The sequence below is a fragment of the Paramisgurnus dabryanus genome, chromosome 9 (assembly GCF_030506205.2).
Source record: "Paramisgurnus dabryanus chromosome 9, PD_genome_1.1, whole genome shotgun sequence".
NCBI classification, from domain to species: domain Eukaryota; kingdom Metazoa; phylum Chordata; class Actinopteri; order Cypriniformes; family Cobitidae; genus Paramisgurnus; species Paramisgurnus dabryanus.
Window position 1 is genome coordinate 12,296,050 of NC_133345.1, and position 12,577 is coordinate 12,308,626.

At 37.1% G+C, this 12,577-nt stretch overlaps 2 protein-coding genes across 3 annotated transcripts; one reads left to right on the plus strand and one right to left on the minus strand.

Annotated features, from left to right (window-relative positions):
* Nucleotides 1-1,202: 1,202 nt before the first annotated feature.
* LOC135773418 (extracellular calcium-sensing receptor-like) lies at nucleotides 1,203-9,441 on the minus strand. The gene is made up of 8 exons (XM_065282971.2): nucleotides 9,303-9,441; nucleotides 8,672-8,868; nucleotides 8,064-8,265; nucleotides 5,447-5,747; nucleotides 3,357-4,160; nucleotides 2,685-2,912; nucleotides 2,474-2,597; nucleotides 1,203-2,381 (listed from the first exon to the last, which is right to left on the minus strand). The coding sequence occupies exons 4-8, from the start codon at nucleotides 5,711-5,713 to the stop codon at nucleotides 1,477-1,479; spliced, it is 2,328 nt and encodes a 775-aa protein (XP_065139043.1). The 5' UTR covers nucleotides 5,714-5,747; nucleotides 8,064-8,265; nucleotides 8,672-8,868; nucleotides 9,303-9,441; the 3' UTR covers nucleotides 1,203-1,476.
* Nucleotides 8,023-11,370, plus strand: LOC135773416 (extracellular calcium-sensing receptor-like). Of its 2 annotated transcripts, none has more exons than XM_065282970.1 (6): nucleotides 8,023-8,249; nucleotides 8,582-8,873; nucleotides 8,963-9,775; nucleotides 9,913-10,140; nucleotides 10,253-10,376; nucleotides 10,466-11,370. In XM_065282970.1, exons 1-6 carry the CDS (start codon nucleotides 8,029-8,031, stop codon nucleotides 11,368-11,370), a joined length of 2,583 nt encoding a protein of 860 aa, XP_065139042.1. In that variant the 5' UTR covers nucleotides 8,023-8,028. The 2 variants fall into 2 exon arrangements, with proteins under 2 accessions (XP_065139042.1, XP_073671806.1); XM_073815705.1 differs by having other exon boundaries at nucleotides 9,913-10,089.
* The last annotated feature ends 1,207 nt before the right edge of the window (nucleotides 11,371-12,577 follow it).

A 12,577-nucleotide genomic window follows, 5' to 3' on the forward strand; every position in this document is an offset into this window, starting at 1 on the left:
GGTACAAAAGTATACTTTTTGGTACTGAGCCAAAGGACTTTATTTCTGACAGTGCATAACATTAGACATATTTACAGTAAATAAATGGTAACACTAAGGATTAAACTATTTTAAAAATATGATTTAAAGGGGACATATCGTGAAAGTTGTTTTACATTTTTTTGACATATCATGGAAAGACTTTTTCCATGTTTAAGTGCTATAATTAGGTCCCCAGTGCTTCTATCAACCTAGAAAATGTGAAAAAGACCAACCCAGTAACTTTTGGTTTTGTTAAACCATTTTCTTCAAACATGTGAAAAAATTGGTAATTGAAATTTGGCTCCCCTTGTGAAGCCAGAAGGGGATAATACCACCCCTTAATCTGCACTATTCAACCACGGCACGGCCAGCTAGTGCAGAGATCAACTAATTTGCATATAAAAGGACACACCCAAATATGGCATATTTTTGTTCACCTACAAAGTGGCAATTTTAATATGTTATAATAAATTATATATGGTATTTTCAGCTAAAACTTCACATGCACACTCTGGGGACATCAATAATTTATTTGACATCTTAAAAGTCTTGTGAAATGTCTCCTTTAATGTTTACATTAATTCATTATTATATTGAAAATATGTTTGAAACAGAAGGGTAAAACAATGAATTAATGTACATGCATCTAGTCACAAAAATATTTTATATATATATATATTTACAGTTGAAATGTACAAATTATCTTCATGGAACATGATCTTTACATAATTTTGGCATAAACATTTTATTACCTACACAATGTATTATTGGCTATTGCTACATATATATCGACTTAAGGTTTTGTGGTCCAGGGTCACATATGGCTAGTTATGCACTGTCACAGTCTATCATACTATGTATTGGTATTAGCTGGTATGTTCTTTCTCCCTATTTTATTTGCTCATTGGATATGGTCATGGTTACTCATTTAGTTTGTTTATGTTGTGTTTATACAGATCCTTATCGCTTGCTTCTTGCCCTACCATGACAGATTTTTCACCTTTAGAAATGAAAGTCAAAGAAACTTTTTAAAATGGCTTTATTTGTCAACATGGTCATCAGGTATTATTTATGAATAAAAATAAACATTTTCAAAATCCTTTCACTATGAATGAATGAATGAATAAAAGCCTTTATTGTGATTGCATAGCTCTACTTACAACAAAATAAGGAGCACTGCTTCTGTTGATGTCAAGACAAACTTGTAACAATAGGGAAACAAACTATACAGTTTGAAAAATATAACATGCTCCTGTAGCTCAGTGGTAAAGCATTGTGTTAGCAGTGCAAAAGGTTGTGGGTTTGATCCCATAACACACATAATAATAAACTGTATGCTTTGTAATGCACTTTTGGATTGTAATGTAATAGTAATCATCAATAAATACAGAATATATGAACATGACAAATGGTGTGTAACTAAACATGAACAACGTCACGCATGTCAATAAAATGTCACTTTGACATTTTTCCAGTCATTCCCTTCTTAGTGTTTAAATCAGGCCTTAGCAAAATGACGTAACATTTAGGTACAAAAATACAAAACAGAAGTCCGAAAGTGGAAGCTAGAATGGCAAAAATCTCAACAGCCACCGTGTATTTCCCCGGTGAGCTGTTATATGCTGGTATAAAGGAGATCCACACGGCAAAAAAAATGAGCATACTAAATGTGATGAGCTTAGCTTCATTAAATGTATCTGGGAGTTTCCGTCCAAGAAAAGCAAGTGCAAAGCACATGCAAGAGAGCATTCCGATATAACCCAGCACCAGGTAAAATCCTAAAGGCCACACGTCTTTACACTCCAAAACAATCTTACCTCCCTGGTATGATGTGTTTTTATAAGGGTAAGGAGGCGCTAGTGCCAGCCAGCATGCACACAGGATAACCTGACCTGTTGTGCAACAGCAGATAAAAGCCCTCTGCTGTCCAGGACCAAATAACTTTAAAGAACTGGACCCAGGCATTGTTGAACGAAAGGCCAACAGCACCACAATGGTCTTCACAAGTATGCATGATATGCAGAGAACAAAGCTGATCCCGAACGCAGCCTGCCTGGCACGGCACGTCCACGGTGAGGGCCGGCCCACAAACACCAGCGAGCAAAGGAAGCAGAGTTTGAGGGACAGCAGAAGTAAAAAGCTCATCTCTGAGTTGTTGGCTTTAACTATGGGCGTGCTTCGAAAAAGAAAGAAGATCACTGTGATAACAGCTGCCATGGCAACCCCAAAGAGAGACAGAGAAATGAGAATGATACCCATAATTTCATGATAGGAGAGGAACTCCTCTATGCCAGCAACACAGGCGACTCTTTCTTTGTTTGGCCAGTAGTACTGAGGACACTTTATACACTCAGTAGCACCTGGTAGACATATGAAAGATTAACCAGATTTCCCAAGCTAAAAACATACGGTATATGGACAAAATAAATAATTGACTTATCATCTTTTTTACCTGAGATGTTGCTGAATTCCCCTTCAGCACAAGGCAAACAGTCGAAGCAGCAGATAGGCTGCCCCGGTCGACTGGCCTGTCGTGTGCCAGGAGGGCAAGGAGGGGAGCACAGAGAAACAGGGACCTGTATTCAATATACAATAAAATCAGTAATCTAGTAAAAACGAATGATAAAAATCTATAACTGTTTGTCATGGTGATGCAGGCTCACCTCAACATGTCCTCCTGCCCACCGAATTGACCTCTCATTTATCTTAAGTTGCTCAACATGTGGGGCAGAGCCATCAAATTTACCCACGATCTGAAACTGGATGGCACCTCTACCATTCAGTTGCCAGTTTATGATGTCATAAAGGGGCACAGGCTCTCCATTTTTGTCAAAATATACTTTCTCGTTAAACTGGTTGATAAAATTGACTTCCTTCAGGTACTGAAGAAGCTGTAGGTTAGGACAGAAATATATCCAGTATAAATGCAATTACGCAATATATGTGACCCAGGACTACAAAACCATTTTTATTCATTTATTGAGATTATACATCTGAAAGCTGAATAAATAAACTTTCATATTAAGAATGATGTATGGTTTGATAGGATATGACAATATTTGGAAGAGATACAACTATTTGAAAATCTGAAAGGGTGCAAAAAACAAAAATATCCTTAGCAACACATATTATTAATGAAAAACACATTTTTTATATATTTATGGTAGGAAATTTACAAAATATCTCTTTATAATACATGACCTTTATTTAATATCTTAAAGCTATTGGTAAAAAATATACCTGTGCAGATTATGACTGGTTTTGTGGTCCAGGGTCACATACTATATGTAACATACATTTGACTGTAATAATAGATAGACAGACAGACTTAATACCTGCCATGGAGAGAACTGTGATGCAGTGTTACAGACTTTGTCTTCAGACTGACATTGAAAGAGCTGATGTAGAGCGTGACCAATAGCATACACGGCTTTATAGACATTGTAGGATATCCGCACCGGTATAAAATCAGTGTAGCTAGTCTCAGTGTCCATTAGATCCTCTGAGCCAGTACAGAGAGGTAAGTCAGACTCACTGTTGTTATCATAACCTAGTCTGCATCCAAACAGTTCCTCCCAAAACATGTTAGTAAAAACCGATTCAGTTTTAGGTGAAGGTCTTACACTTAGGAGAAACTCAGCCAAGCCAGGAATAGTGGTACCCCTGAAGGCAAATCCCAGTGTTCCAGTCAGGACGGGTTGAAGTTCAGGAACAGTGAGAAGTTTTGCTGTCACCCAAGCTTCACTGGCTACCCACTGCCACCTTGTCAGATTCCTACGAGCAACCTCGGTCAGGAGCTTCAGCAGCTGTCCTTCAGTGGCAAATGCTATTATCACATGTGCAGTCGAACCCTCTAGGCTACTGACAATAGAGTGGATTTGTGCCTGGGAAGCTGATTTGGGTATAGTGTGGTGAAAGGCTATACAACCCCCACGTTGATTCAGCTGATCGGTGAAGGCCTGGATGCCATAGTTACTGTAGTCATCATCTGTGCCCACCGTACCCACCCAGCGCCAGCCATAGTGGGAAACCATCTGGACCAGGCCTTGCACTTGAAATACATCGCTGGGTACAGTGCGTAGAAAAGATGGGTATTCTGTCTTATCCGTAAGGCAGGTGCAAGTCGCAAAGTAGCTTATCTTGAAAACCAGAACATGAATAAGGAGAAAAAGTTAAAAGAGATATAAAGTCATAGCTTAGGCATTTTTAGGGGAAATACATTTGGAAATCATATTTAGGACACTGAAATAATTGATAGTTAATGTCTAATAGTACATAGCTCATAATTTATAGTAAAGAGAATCATGACAATATACCGTACACATACAAATATGCCTAAGATGTGTTTTGTTGCATTAACTGAGTTATGTTTTATTCGTCCATGAAGATTTAGTCTTGTTTCCCATTGTCTGTTTGCCAAAACTGTTATGTACAACCACACAAGTAAATAGGGTGAGACATATTTTCGACATTAATGGAAATCAGATCATCATATTTGAACATCATATCAACATCATATTTTGAACATTTCATTGCACTAACATTGCATCACAGTGAAATGTGTTTTGAGGATCATAACAGATCTAACAAATGACATTTCATATGACATTAGCTTTTTTATATAAAATATGACTACATATAACAGTTTAAGTTTATCCAATTTAAATTATTTGAACTTGGACAACACACAACAAAAAAGAAAGAAAGAAAGAAACAAGAATTTTTTAATGAAGGGGAATTTAGTTTGTGAGTCTTACATTTTTACAAACAGCAGCAGACATACAATTCTGTGCAAAAGTCTTAGGCCACCATGCTACAATTAGATTTTTTGTTTTTGCAATGTTATAGTGATCATATATAATTGTTTCCTTAATAGAATACATCCAGAAAATACAGGATATGTGTATATAGCATTAAAAACAGTATAAAAATGTAAACTGATGTGTCAAGTTTTTAGGGTAAACTCCCCTTCCACTTGAGCAATAGCAGGAAACTGCAGGATCTCTTAAACCTAAATAAAATTAAATCCTAATTTCTTATTTTAAAGAAATTAGTCTTTTTACTTCATTCTGCTCAAAAACGCTCAAGATGTGTCAAGAGAGGTCACACTAAACACTGATGATGCCTAAAGAAAACATTTAGTCCTGAAAATTTATTTTTTTGTACATATTTCCTTTATTTTCTGTTTGTATCTTAATAAAATAGATTGGAAAATAAATATGGATGGACATTGAAACTTATAAAACAACAAGTCTGGTGGTGGTGGCTTAAGACTTTTGCACAGTACTGTAAGTGACTGAATTTTTTCTTTATATTCATGGGTTGTCTAAATAACAACAACAACAAATCATATATAGTACATAGAGAAGTGCAAAAGCTGAAATATAAGTTATCACATGTTGAAATGATTCCCTTTTTTGCTTACCAGTGGAATTCCGAATGGACCTAAAGTATGAGCCACAGCTCGTGTAGGTGAAGATGATGCCAGACCGATGACAGCTGATACTGGGGCAGTGGAGAGACATTTAGCACCAGCAACAGACTGTGTTTGAATAGAGGTGCCGTTTACCAGGGCCAGTGTACTGCGCAAGCTGGTGTGGACATAATCACAGCTATCCAAGATCCGATAACCTAGTGTCACCCCTGGTAACAAAGCAGAGTTACTGTTGATTTCTTCAATGGCGAACACCATTGTTTGAGCCCACCGGAAAGCACGAAAATCAAACCTTTCGAGGTGAAAGGAAAAGAGGAGAGATAAAAAGGAGAAGGTTAGTTATAGCAGCGATACAGATGGGACATAAACAATATATTAGTGGAAAAAACGAATTTGCTCATTAAACTGAAACATTATATTAACATTTCATTGTTATTTTCTATTTATTTGCACTGCAGATTCACACACCCGCTGCACTTTTCATGCTGTGGCAGCTCAGTGTAAGTGTACTCAGTTTCTGAAGCTATGTTGTGCATTGGAAACAGCCCTCCTATTATAATATCACCATCCCGTTCCAGCACCGGAGAGTTCAAATCACCCAATCTCCGGCAATCGTTGTCTAATAAGGTGCAGACAATTACTGACAAGTAAGGCAGGAGCAAAAGACCAAGTGGTACCAGTTCATTCCCTGGCATCTTATTGGCCATTGCTAAATCTTTTAATTCCAACCATAGACACAGCCAGTAAGGAGGACTCCATTGAGAGTGCATCAAAGTCTTGAATTTCCAGATATATAAATAACGTCACAAAAACATGTCATATAAAACATCAGATAAAACTAACCAATGATATACGCGGTGGGTGGAGTAGCCACGCAAACAGTCACATTATACTGTAGTGTCTAAACATATGACATTGATAGTTTTCATTTACAGAATTTAAAATGTCACATTTCTGAGCAATAATTTCTATAACTTGGACACTAAAAACAACCAGTGTACAAATGGGCCACATCCTTAAAGTGCACATTTAAAAGATTTTTCAAAATTCTTCTTTTTTCAACACTCCATAATAACAAAGTAATCCATAATTCACGAGTATAATCAGGTCTAAAATGTTGTTTGACTGCTGTTGGCCCAGTGACTTGTCTTTCTACTGGGATATATTGGCTTTCTGGTAGTGAGCTTTTTATTAGCTTTTTAGATCATTATGATAAAGTTAATTTTTTTATATCGGTACTGTGCAGATTATATGTTTCCAGCATAGGTCAGACCAACCAAGGACTACATTCAATTTTATGCTTGTATGTCCAAAAAGAAACACTTTAAAAGTGTCCTGAAGTGTACATTTTTGTTACTGTAATACAGAACTACTGTATATCTAAATGTTTTTACAATATAAATGGCCAAGAATTATCTATAAATTACATTGGATTATATTTGACAAAGTATAAAACAAACTGGGGCGGTTTCCCGGACACGGCTTATACTAGTCCCATACTAAAGTGCATGTTAGATCTGCCTTACTTAAAAACAACTTTCACTGAAATATTTTAACATAGATCAGTACCATTGTTTTGTCTTACACCAGTAATGTTTTTTTGTAAGGTATGTTTGTTAAAACAACGTACATGTCCTAACTAAAAGCCTAGTCCGGGATTTATCTAAACCCTGTCTGGGAAACTACCCCATTGCGTTATATCATTCTTTACGACATAGCAGGTGAACTAGTTTGATTTGCAACAGTTTATAGTTTGTTTGAAGAAAGAATTGAATTGACTTGGAAACTTTTAAATGATTACTTAAATTCAAGACAAAAATGTTTCCAGCACTGTGATGTGTGTTGTAGTCTGTATATCTATGTATGCTTGTGAGCCTGTGTGTAAGGCATGAATCTATGGTTAGTGTTCGATGGAGTGACAGATAGACAGCCTGTTATGAGGTGACTGCCATCTACTGGATAACTTAAGATGCATTCTCCCCTATAGTACAAGACATACCCATTTAAAATATTAAATTTGTAAATAAGACACTTTAAATTGTAAAAGACACTTTTAAATATAACCTAAAACACCTTCCAATTACAAAAAACTCATAAACCACGAATAATTGGGTGATTAATTAATAAATGTAAAAATAATAATATAGCTTGTAATATTTTTTAAATAATGAGCTGCTGTCCTTAATACTAATGTCATTAACACTAAGATCAGATATTTATTGCAGGAAATGTGATCAGTGTGATAAACATGGATTAAAAAAAATAGTTAAAATAAATAACTAAATAAGATTTAAAGATGTCAGACATCTGGGGATTACTTAATCTTACTTAAACCTGAAAAAGCACTGATTTACACACACAGTCACAAGATTTCACTGCATAGAGTGCTATAGAGTTCTATAGAGTTCATAAAGTGCTATAGAGTTCTATCTCAAGTGCCATCTCAAGAAAATATGAAAAAATGAGACTGTGACGCCTTACTTGATAAGCCCATGTGGCACCGCCTGCTTTATAAATAAGTACAGCACACAATCTTTGTCATACATTAATAGTCCAGTGGATAAGAAAGAAAGATGTGGATCAATCTGCATATATGTATATACCTGACCTTTAACTTTATCTCTGCAGCTTCAGTCACCAGCACAGGCATCTGTAAGCTTCAGGGACGCTTCAAGTTGAATGGGATGTATCAGGATGGAGACCTTATCATTGGAGGCCTGTTTGCATTTCATCTCATCACAGTGTTCCCAGAACTGAGCTTCATTAAAGAACCGGAACAACCGCATTGCCAGCGGTGAGCCTGGGCTAAACTGAACAAATAATCCCAAATCAGACAAGACTGCAAATAAAGAGGACAGGACATCAGAAATTAGGAAAAAAGAGGATACATATCACAAACCACAAATTTAATGCTGTTATTTATTTGTATTTGACTGTCCACATTCATTAAGAGCTGAATTATTGTCTAATGAATTGCTGAAAAAACTACTCTGATATTGTGACTTACCTTTTATTGTTAAGGACTAAAAGTCCTTATATTATGTTGCTGCACTAACTATTACATTATGTCATGTATTATGAGACTCTATTGAGACTGAATATCAACATTTGTGATGCTTTTTCTAGATTCTATGTTTCAAGCTTCCAGCAGGCACAGGCTATGGCTTTTGCCATAAATGAGATCAATGAAAGACCTAACCTGTTGCCTAACATTACCCTTGGTTATCATCTGTATGACAACTGTGTGAAGCTAGGCGTGGCATTCAGGGCTGCCACATCCTTGCTTAGTGGTACAGAGGAGACCCTCCACGATTTCAACTGCACCGGTCCACCACCAATGATTGGAATTGTAGGTGATCCAGGATCCACTCATTGTATTGCAATCTCCAGTGTGCTGGGGTTGTTTCGAATACCTATGGTAGGATGACATAAATATAATGTGTTATAAGTGTTTTTTTACAGCCATGTACAAGAGTAACTTGTGACTATCACACTTTTATTTATTAGGTTAGCTACTATGCCACCTGCTCCTGTTTAAGTGACAGGAAGAAATATCCCTCCTTCTTCAGAACTATCCCCAGTGATGCCTTTCAGGTTCGAGCTATGGTTCAGATATTGAGACATTTTGGATGGACCTGGGTTGGCGTTATATATAGTGATGATGATTATGGCATCTACGCTGCTCAGTCTTTTCAAAAAGAAATTCAGCTGTTTGGAGGTTGTGTGGCTTTTACAGAAATCCTGCCTCTTGATAACAATCACAGAGATATTCAGCGCATAGTAAAAGTGATTCAGACCTCTACAGCTAAAGTTGTGGTTGTTTTTTCCACTGAAGCCTATCTGTTACCTTTAATGGATGAGGTGGCGTTGCAAAATGTGACAGGGAAGCAGTGGATTGCAAGTGAAGCTTGGGCCACCTCTCCTGTATTTCACACTCAGCGTCTTCTGCCATTTCTGGGTGGTACATTGGGTATTGCCATTCGCCGTGGAGAAATCCAGGGACTTCAAAACTTTCTGCTACACATTCGTCCTGACAACGATCCAAAAAACAATATGGTAAACATTTTCTGGGAGAACATGTTTGGGTGCAGGTTTGAGAAAGGAAACAGTGAGGGAGAAAACATCTGTACAGGGCAAGAGAATCTGAGCAGCACAAACACAATATACACTGATGTATCAGAACTGAGGGCAGCCTATAATGTGTACAAAGCAGTTTATGCCCTGGCACATGCACTTCATGACCTGATGCAGTGTGAGGAGGGGAGAGGACCATTCAGTGACAACACCTGTGCTGACATAACAAACCTGCAGCCCTGGCAGGTAACACTGTACACAGAAGCACAGCTTATATAATTAATTTGACGTTAGAAATATATAATCAATTCAAAATGAAAAAAAAAAGGCAAAATAATTATTTAAACATAAAGACACACTTATCCTTTCTGTAACCTGTGCAGGTGGTCTATTACTTACAGAAGGTGAACTTCACCACAGGTTTTGGGGATCATGTGTCATTTGATAAGAATGGAGATGCTCTGGCCATCTATGATGTGATGAACTGGCAGCCGAGCTCTGATGGGTCAATCATTGTCCGTACAGTCGGTGTGGTGGATGAAGGGGCGGCAACAGGGAAGGTGCTCACAATGGATGAAGATGCATTATACTGGAACTTTGAGACAAGAAAAGTAATTAACATTATTTATACAGTTTATACAAAATGACAGTTCAGTATGTATGTGTATAATGGTCTATAATATACAAACACATGCTTAACCTTTTTAATCCTCTAACTTTTAGCCCCTACGGTCTGTGTGCAGTGAGAGCTGCCCACCAGGCACCAGACGAGCCAGGAGAAAAGGACTTCCTGTCTGCTGTTTTGACTGCCTGCCATGTGCAGATGGAGAGATTTCTAATACAACAGGTAAGAAGATAATTGACTGAAAAAAGAACAGGTGTAATTTTAATAAATATTTTTTCTCCTAAATTTCTTTTTCTTTCTGTCTCTTTCAGATGCAAATGAATGCACATTGTGTCCAGATGAATTCTGGTCGAATTCAAACAAGAATCGGTGTATTCCTAAAGAAGTGGAGTATTTATCCTTTGAAGAGCCTCTGGGAATCTCCCTGACCACTGCTTCTCTGCTCGGCACCTGCTTATGTTCTGTGGTTGTTGTAATATTTGCTCATCACCGCAACACTCCAGTTGTTCGAGCCAATAATTCAGAGCTCAGCTTCCTGCTGCTGCTGTCACTCAAACTGTGTTTCCTGTGTGTGCTGCTGTTTATTGGCCGACCACAGTTGTGGACGTGTCAGTTAAGACATGCTGTGTTTGGCATTAGCTTTGTTTTGTGCGTCTCCAGCATTCTGGTCAAGACTATGGTGGTAATAGCCGTGTTTAAGTCATCTCGACCAGAGGGTAAAGGTGCTATGAAATGGTTCGGAGCAGCCCATCAAAGAGGCACAGTCTTGACCTTAACTGCCCTTCAGGTGGTGATATGTGCGGTCTGGCTTACAACTGCTTCTCCTACACCTCATAAAAGCAGCCTGCATATGAGCTCTAAAATAGTGTATGAATGTACTATAGGCTCATTGGTTGGATTTTCAATACTACTTGGCTATATTGGCTTTTTGGCAGCAGTGAGCTTTTTGCTGGCCTTTCTAGCAAGAAATCTTCCAGATAGTTTTAATGAAGCAAAGTTCATTACCTTTAGTATGTTGATCTTTTGTGCTGTGTGGATTGCGTTTGTTCCAGCTTATGTCAGCTCACCAGGGAAATATGCAGTGGCTGTGGAGATTTTTGCCATTTTGGCTTCCAGTTTTGGATTACTGGTGTCCATATTTGCCCCGAAATGCTACATCATCCTCTTACATCCAGAAAGAAACACTAAAAAAGCAATTATGGGAAGAGTTAACTAAAGAGTAATGCTGACTTAATTCTATATAAAAATCTAATAAAGCCTTCAATTATGAACATGTTGTGTGTCCTCATTTGTAAAATTATTCTAAAAATGCAATACATTTTTTGTTAGATGTAAAGTTATGGTTTGAGTAAGCCTGTATTATTTAGAGTGTACAGTACTCATTTTGAGGGCTATGACATGGTATGTGTTTGTGTATGTATCTAGGTTTGGCTACACAGTATTACTATACTATTATGTCTATATGTCTGTGTATGTACTGTATGTGTGTCAAAGTCAAATTGTCCCACAAGGGGAAATTGGATTTGCAGCAATGCTCCACATAAAATACATAAACATACAACAACATAAACCAACCAGCAGAGATGAAATTCACATTAATTACCTGTAAGGCATGTCTAGGGCTCTTTGGTTAGTGTTTGATGGAGTGACAGATATACACAACCTGTTATGAGGTGACTGCCATCTTCTGGACAACTTAAGGTGCATACACATCTACAGTACAAATGATATTCATTTCCTGTTTAAAATATATCATCTGTGTATAACAGACACTGTCAGACTTTAAAATGTGACACAAAATGATTTCTGGTCACACTAAAAAATACATGTGCATACAGATATTGTGTGCTTCTACTATTAATAAATATATAAAACATTTAGGAAAAATCTGCTTAGAATTTTCCCCTAAGATTTATATTTTTAGTTTTTGTATAGTTTATAGTTTTATGTGTATATTTTATTATTTTTGTAACATAAATTGTTCTCCCATTACTACTGTCATTACTACCATAATCAGATTTTTATTCTAGAACATGTAATAAACAGATACATTTTGAAGACTAAATAAATGTTGGAAGTTTTTAAAAAGTGTTAAAAAGTGAGGAAATTACAGTACTTTTTGTAAATTACCAATTTACATTTCACAAGTGGTAACTATAGACAGTTAGATGCACGTGCGTTGCTATGGTTACGTGCCTGGCCCAAAGCTAATTTCTGCATGTGCTTGTTTATCCGTCTGGCCAATGACTAAACTGACCTCTGGAATAAATAACTTGAAAATAACGTGAAAAATAACACATTTTAGGTTTCCGAAAGACAAAGAGTGAGGGCGAGCATAGATCACCGCTGTGCAGATTTAGCAGCCAGGGCAAGAATTTAAGGATCTGTAGCTAACATTGTATACATTCATTTCACAGATTAAC

What these genes read in the sequence shown, in the direction of transcription:
- LOC135773418 (XM_065282971.2), bottom strand. Translation starts at nt 5,713, where the DNA reads ATGGTGTTCGCCATTGAAGAAATCAACAGTAACTCTGCTTTGTTACCA. An exon ending in GTCCATTCGGAATTCCACTG is followed by an intron (nt 4,161 to 5,446) that starts GTAAGCAAAAAA and finishes CTGGTTTTCAAG; the next exon opens with ATAAGCTACTTTGCGACTTG. An exon ending in CACAGTTCTCTCCATGGCAG is followed by an intron (nt 2,913 to 3,356) that starts GTATTAAGTCTG and finishes CCTAACCTACAG; the next exon opens with CTTCTTCAGTACCTGAAGGA.
- LOC135773416 (XM_065282970.1), top strand. Translation starts at nt 8,029, where the DNA reads ATGTGGATCAATCTGCATATATGTATATACCTGACCTTTAACTTTATC. An exon ending in CAAACCTGCAGCCCTGGCAG is followed by an intron (nt 9,776 to 9,912) that starts GTAACACTGTAC and finishes TAACCTGTGCAG; the next exon opens with GTGGTCTATTACTTACAGAA. An exon ending in AGAGATTTCTAATACAACAG is followed by an intron (nt 10,377 to 10,465) that starts GTAAGAAGATAA and finishes TGTCTCTTTCAG; the next exon opens with ATGCAAATGAATGCACATTG.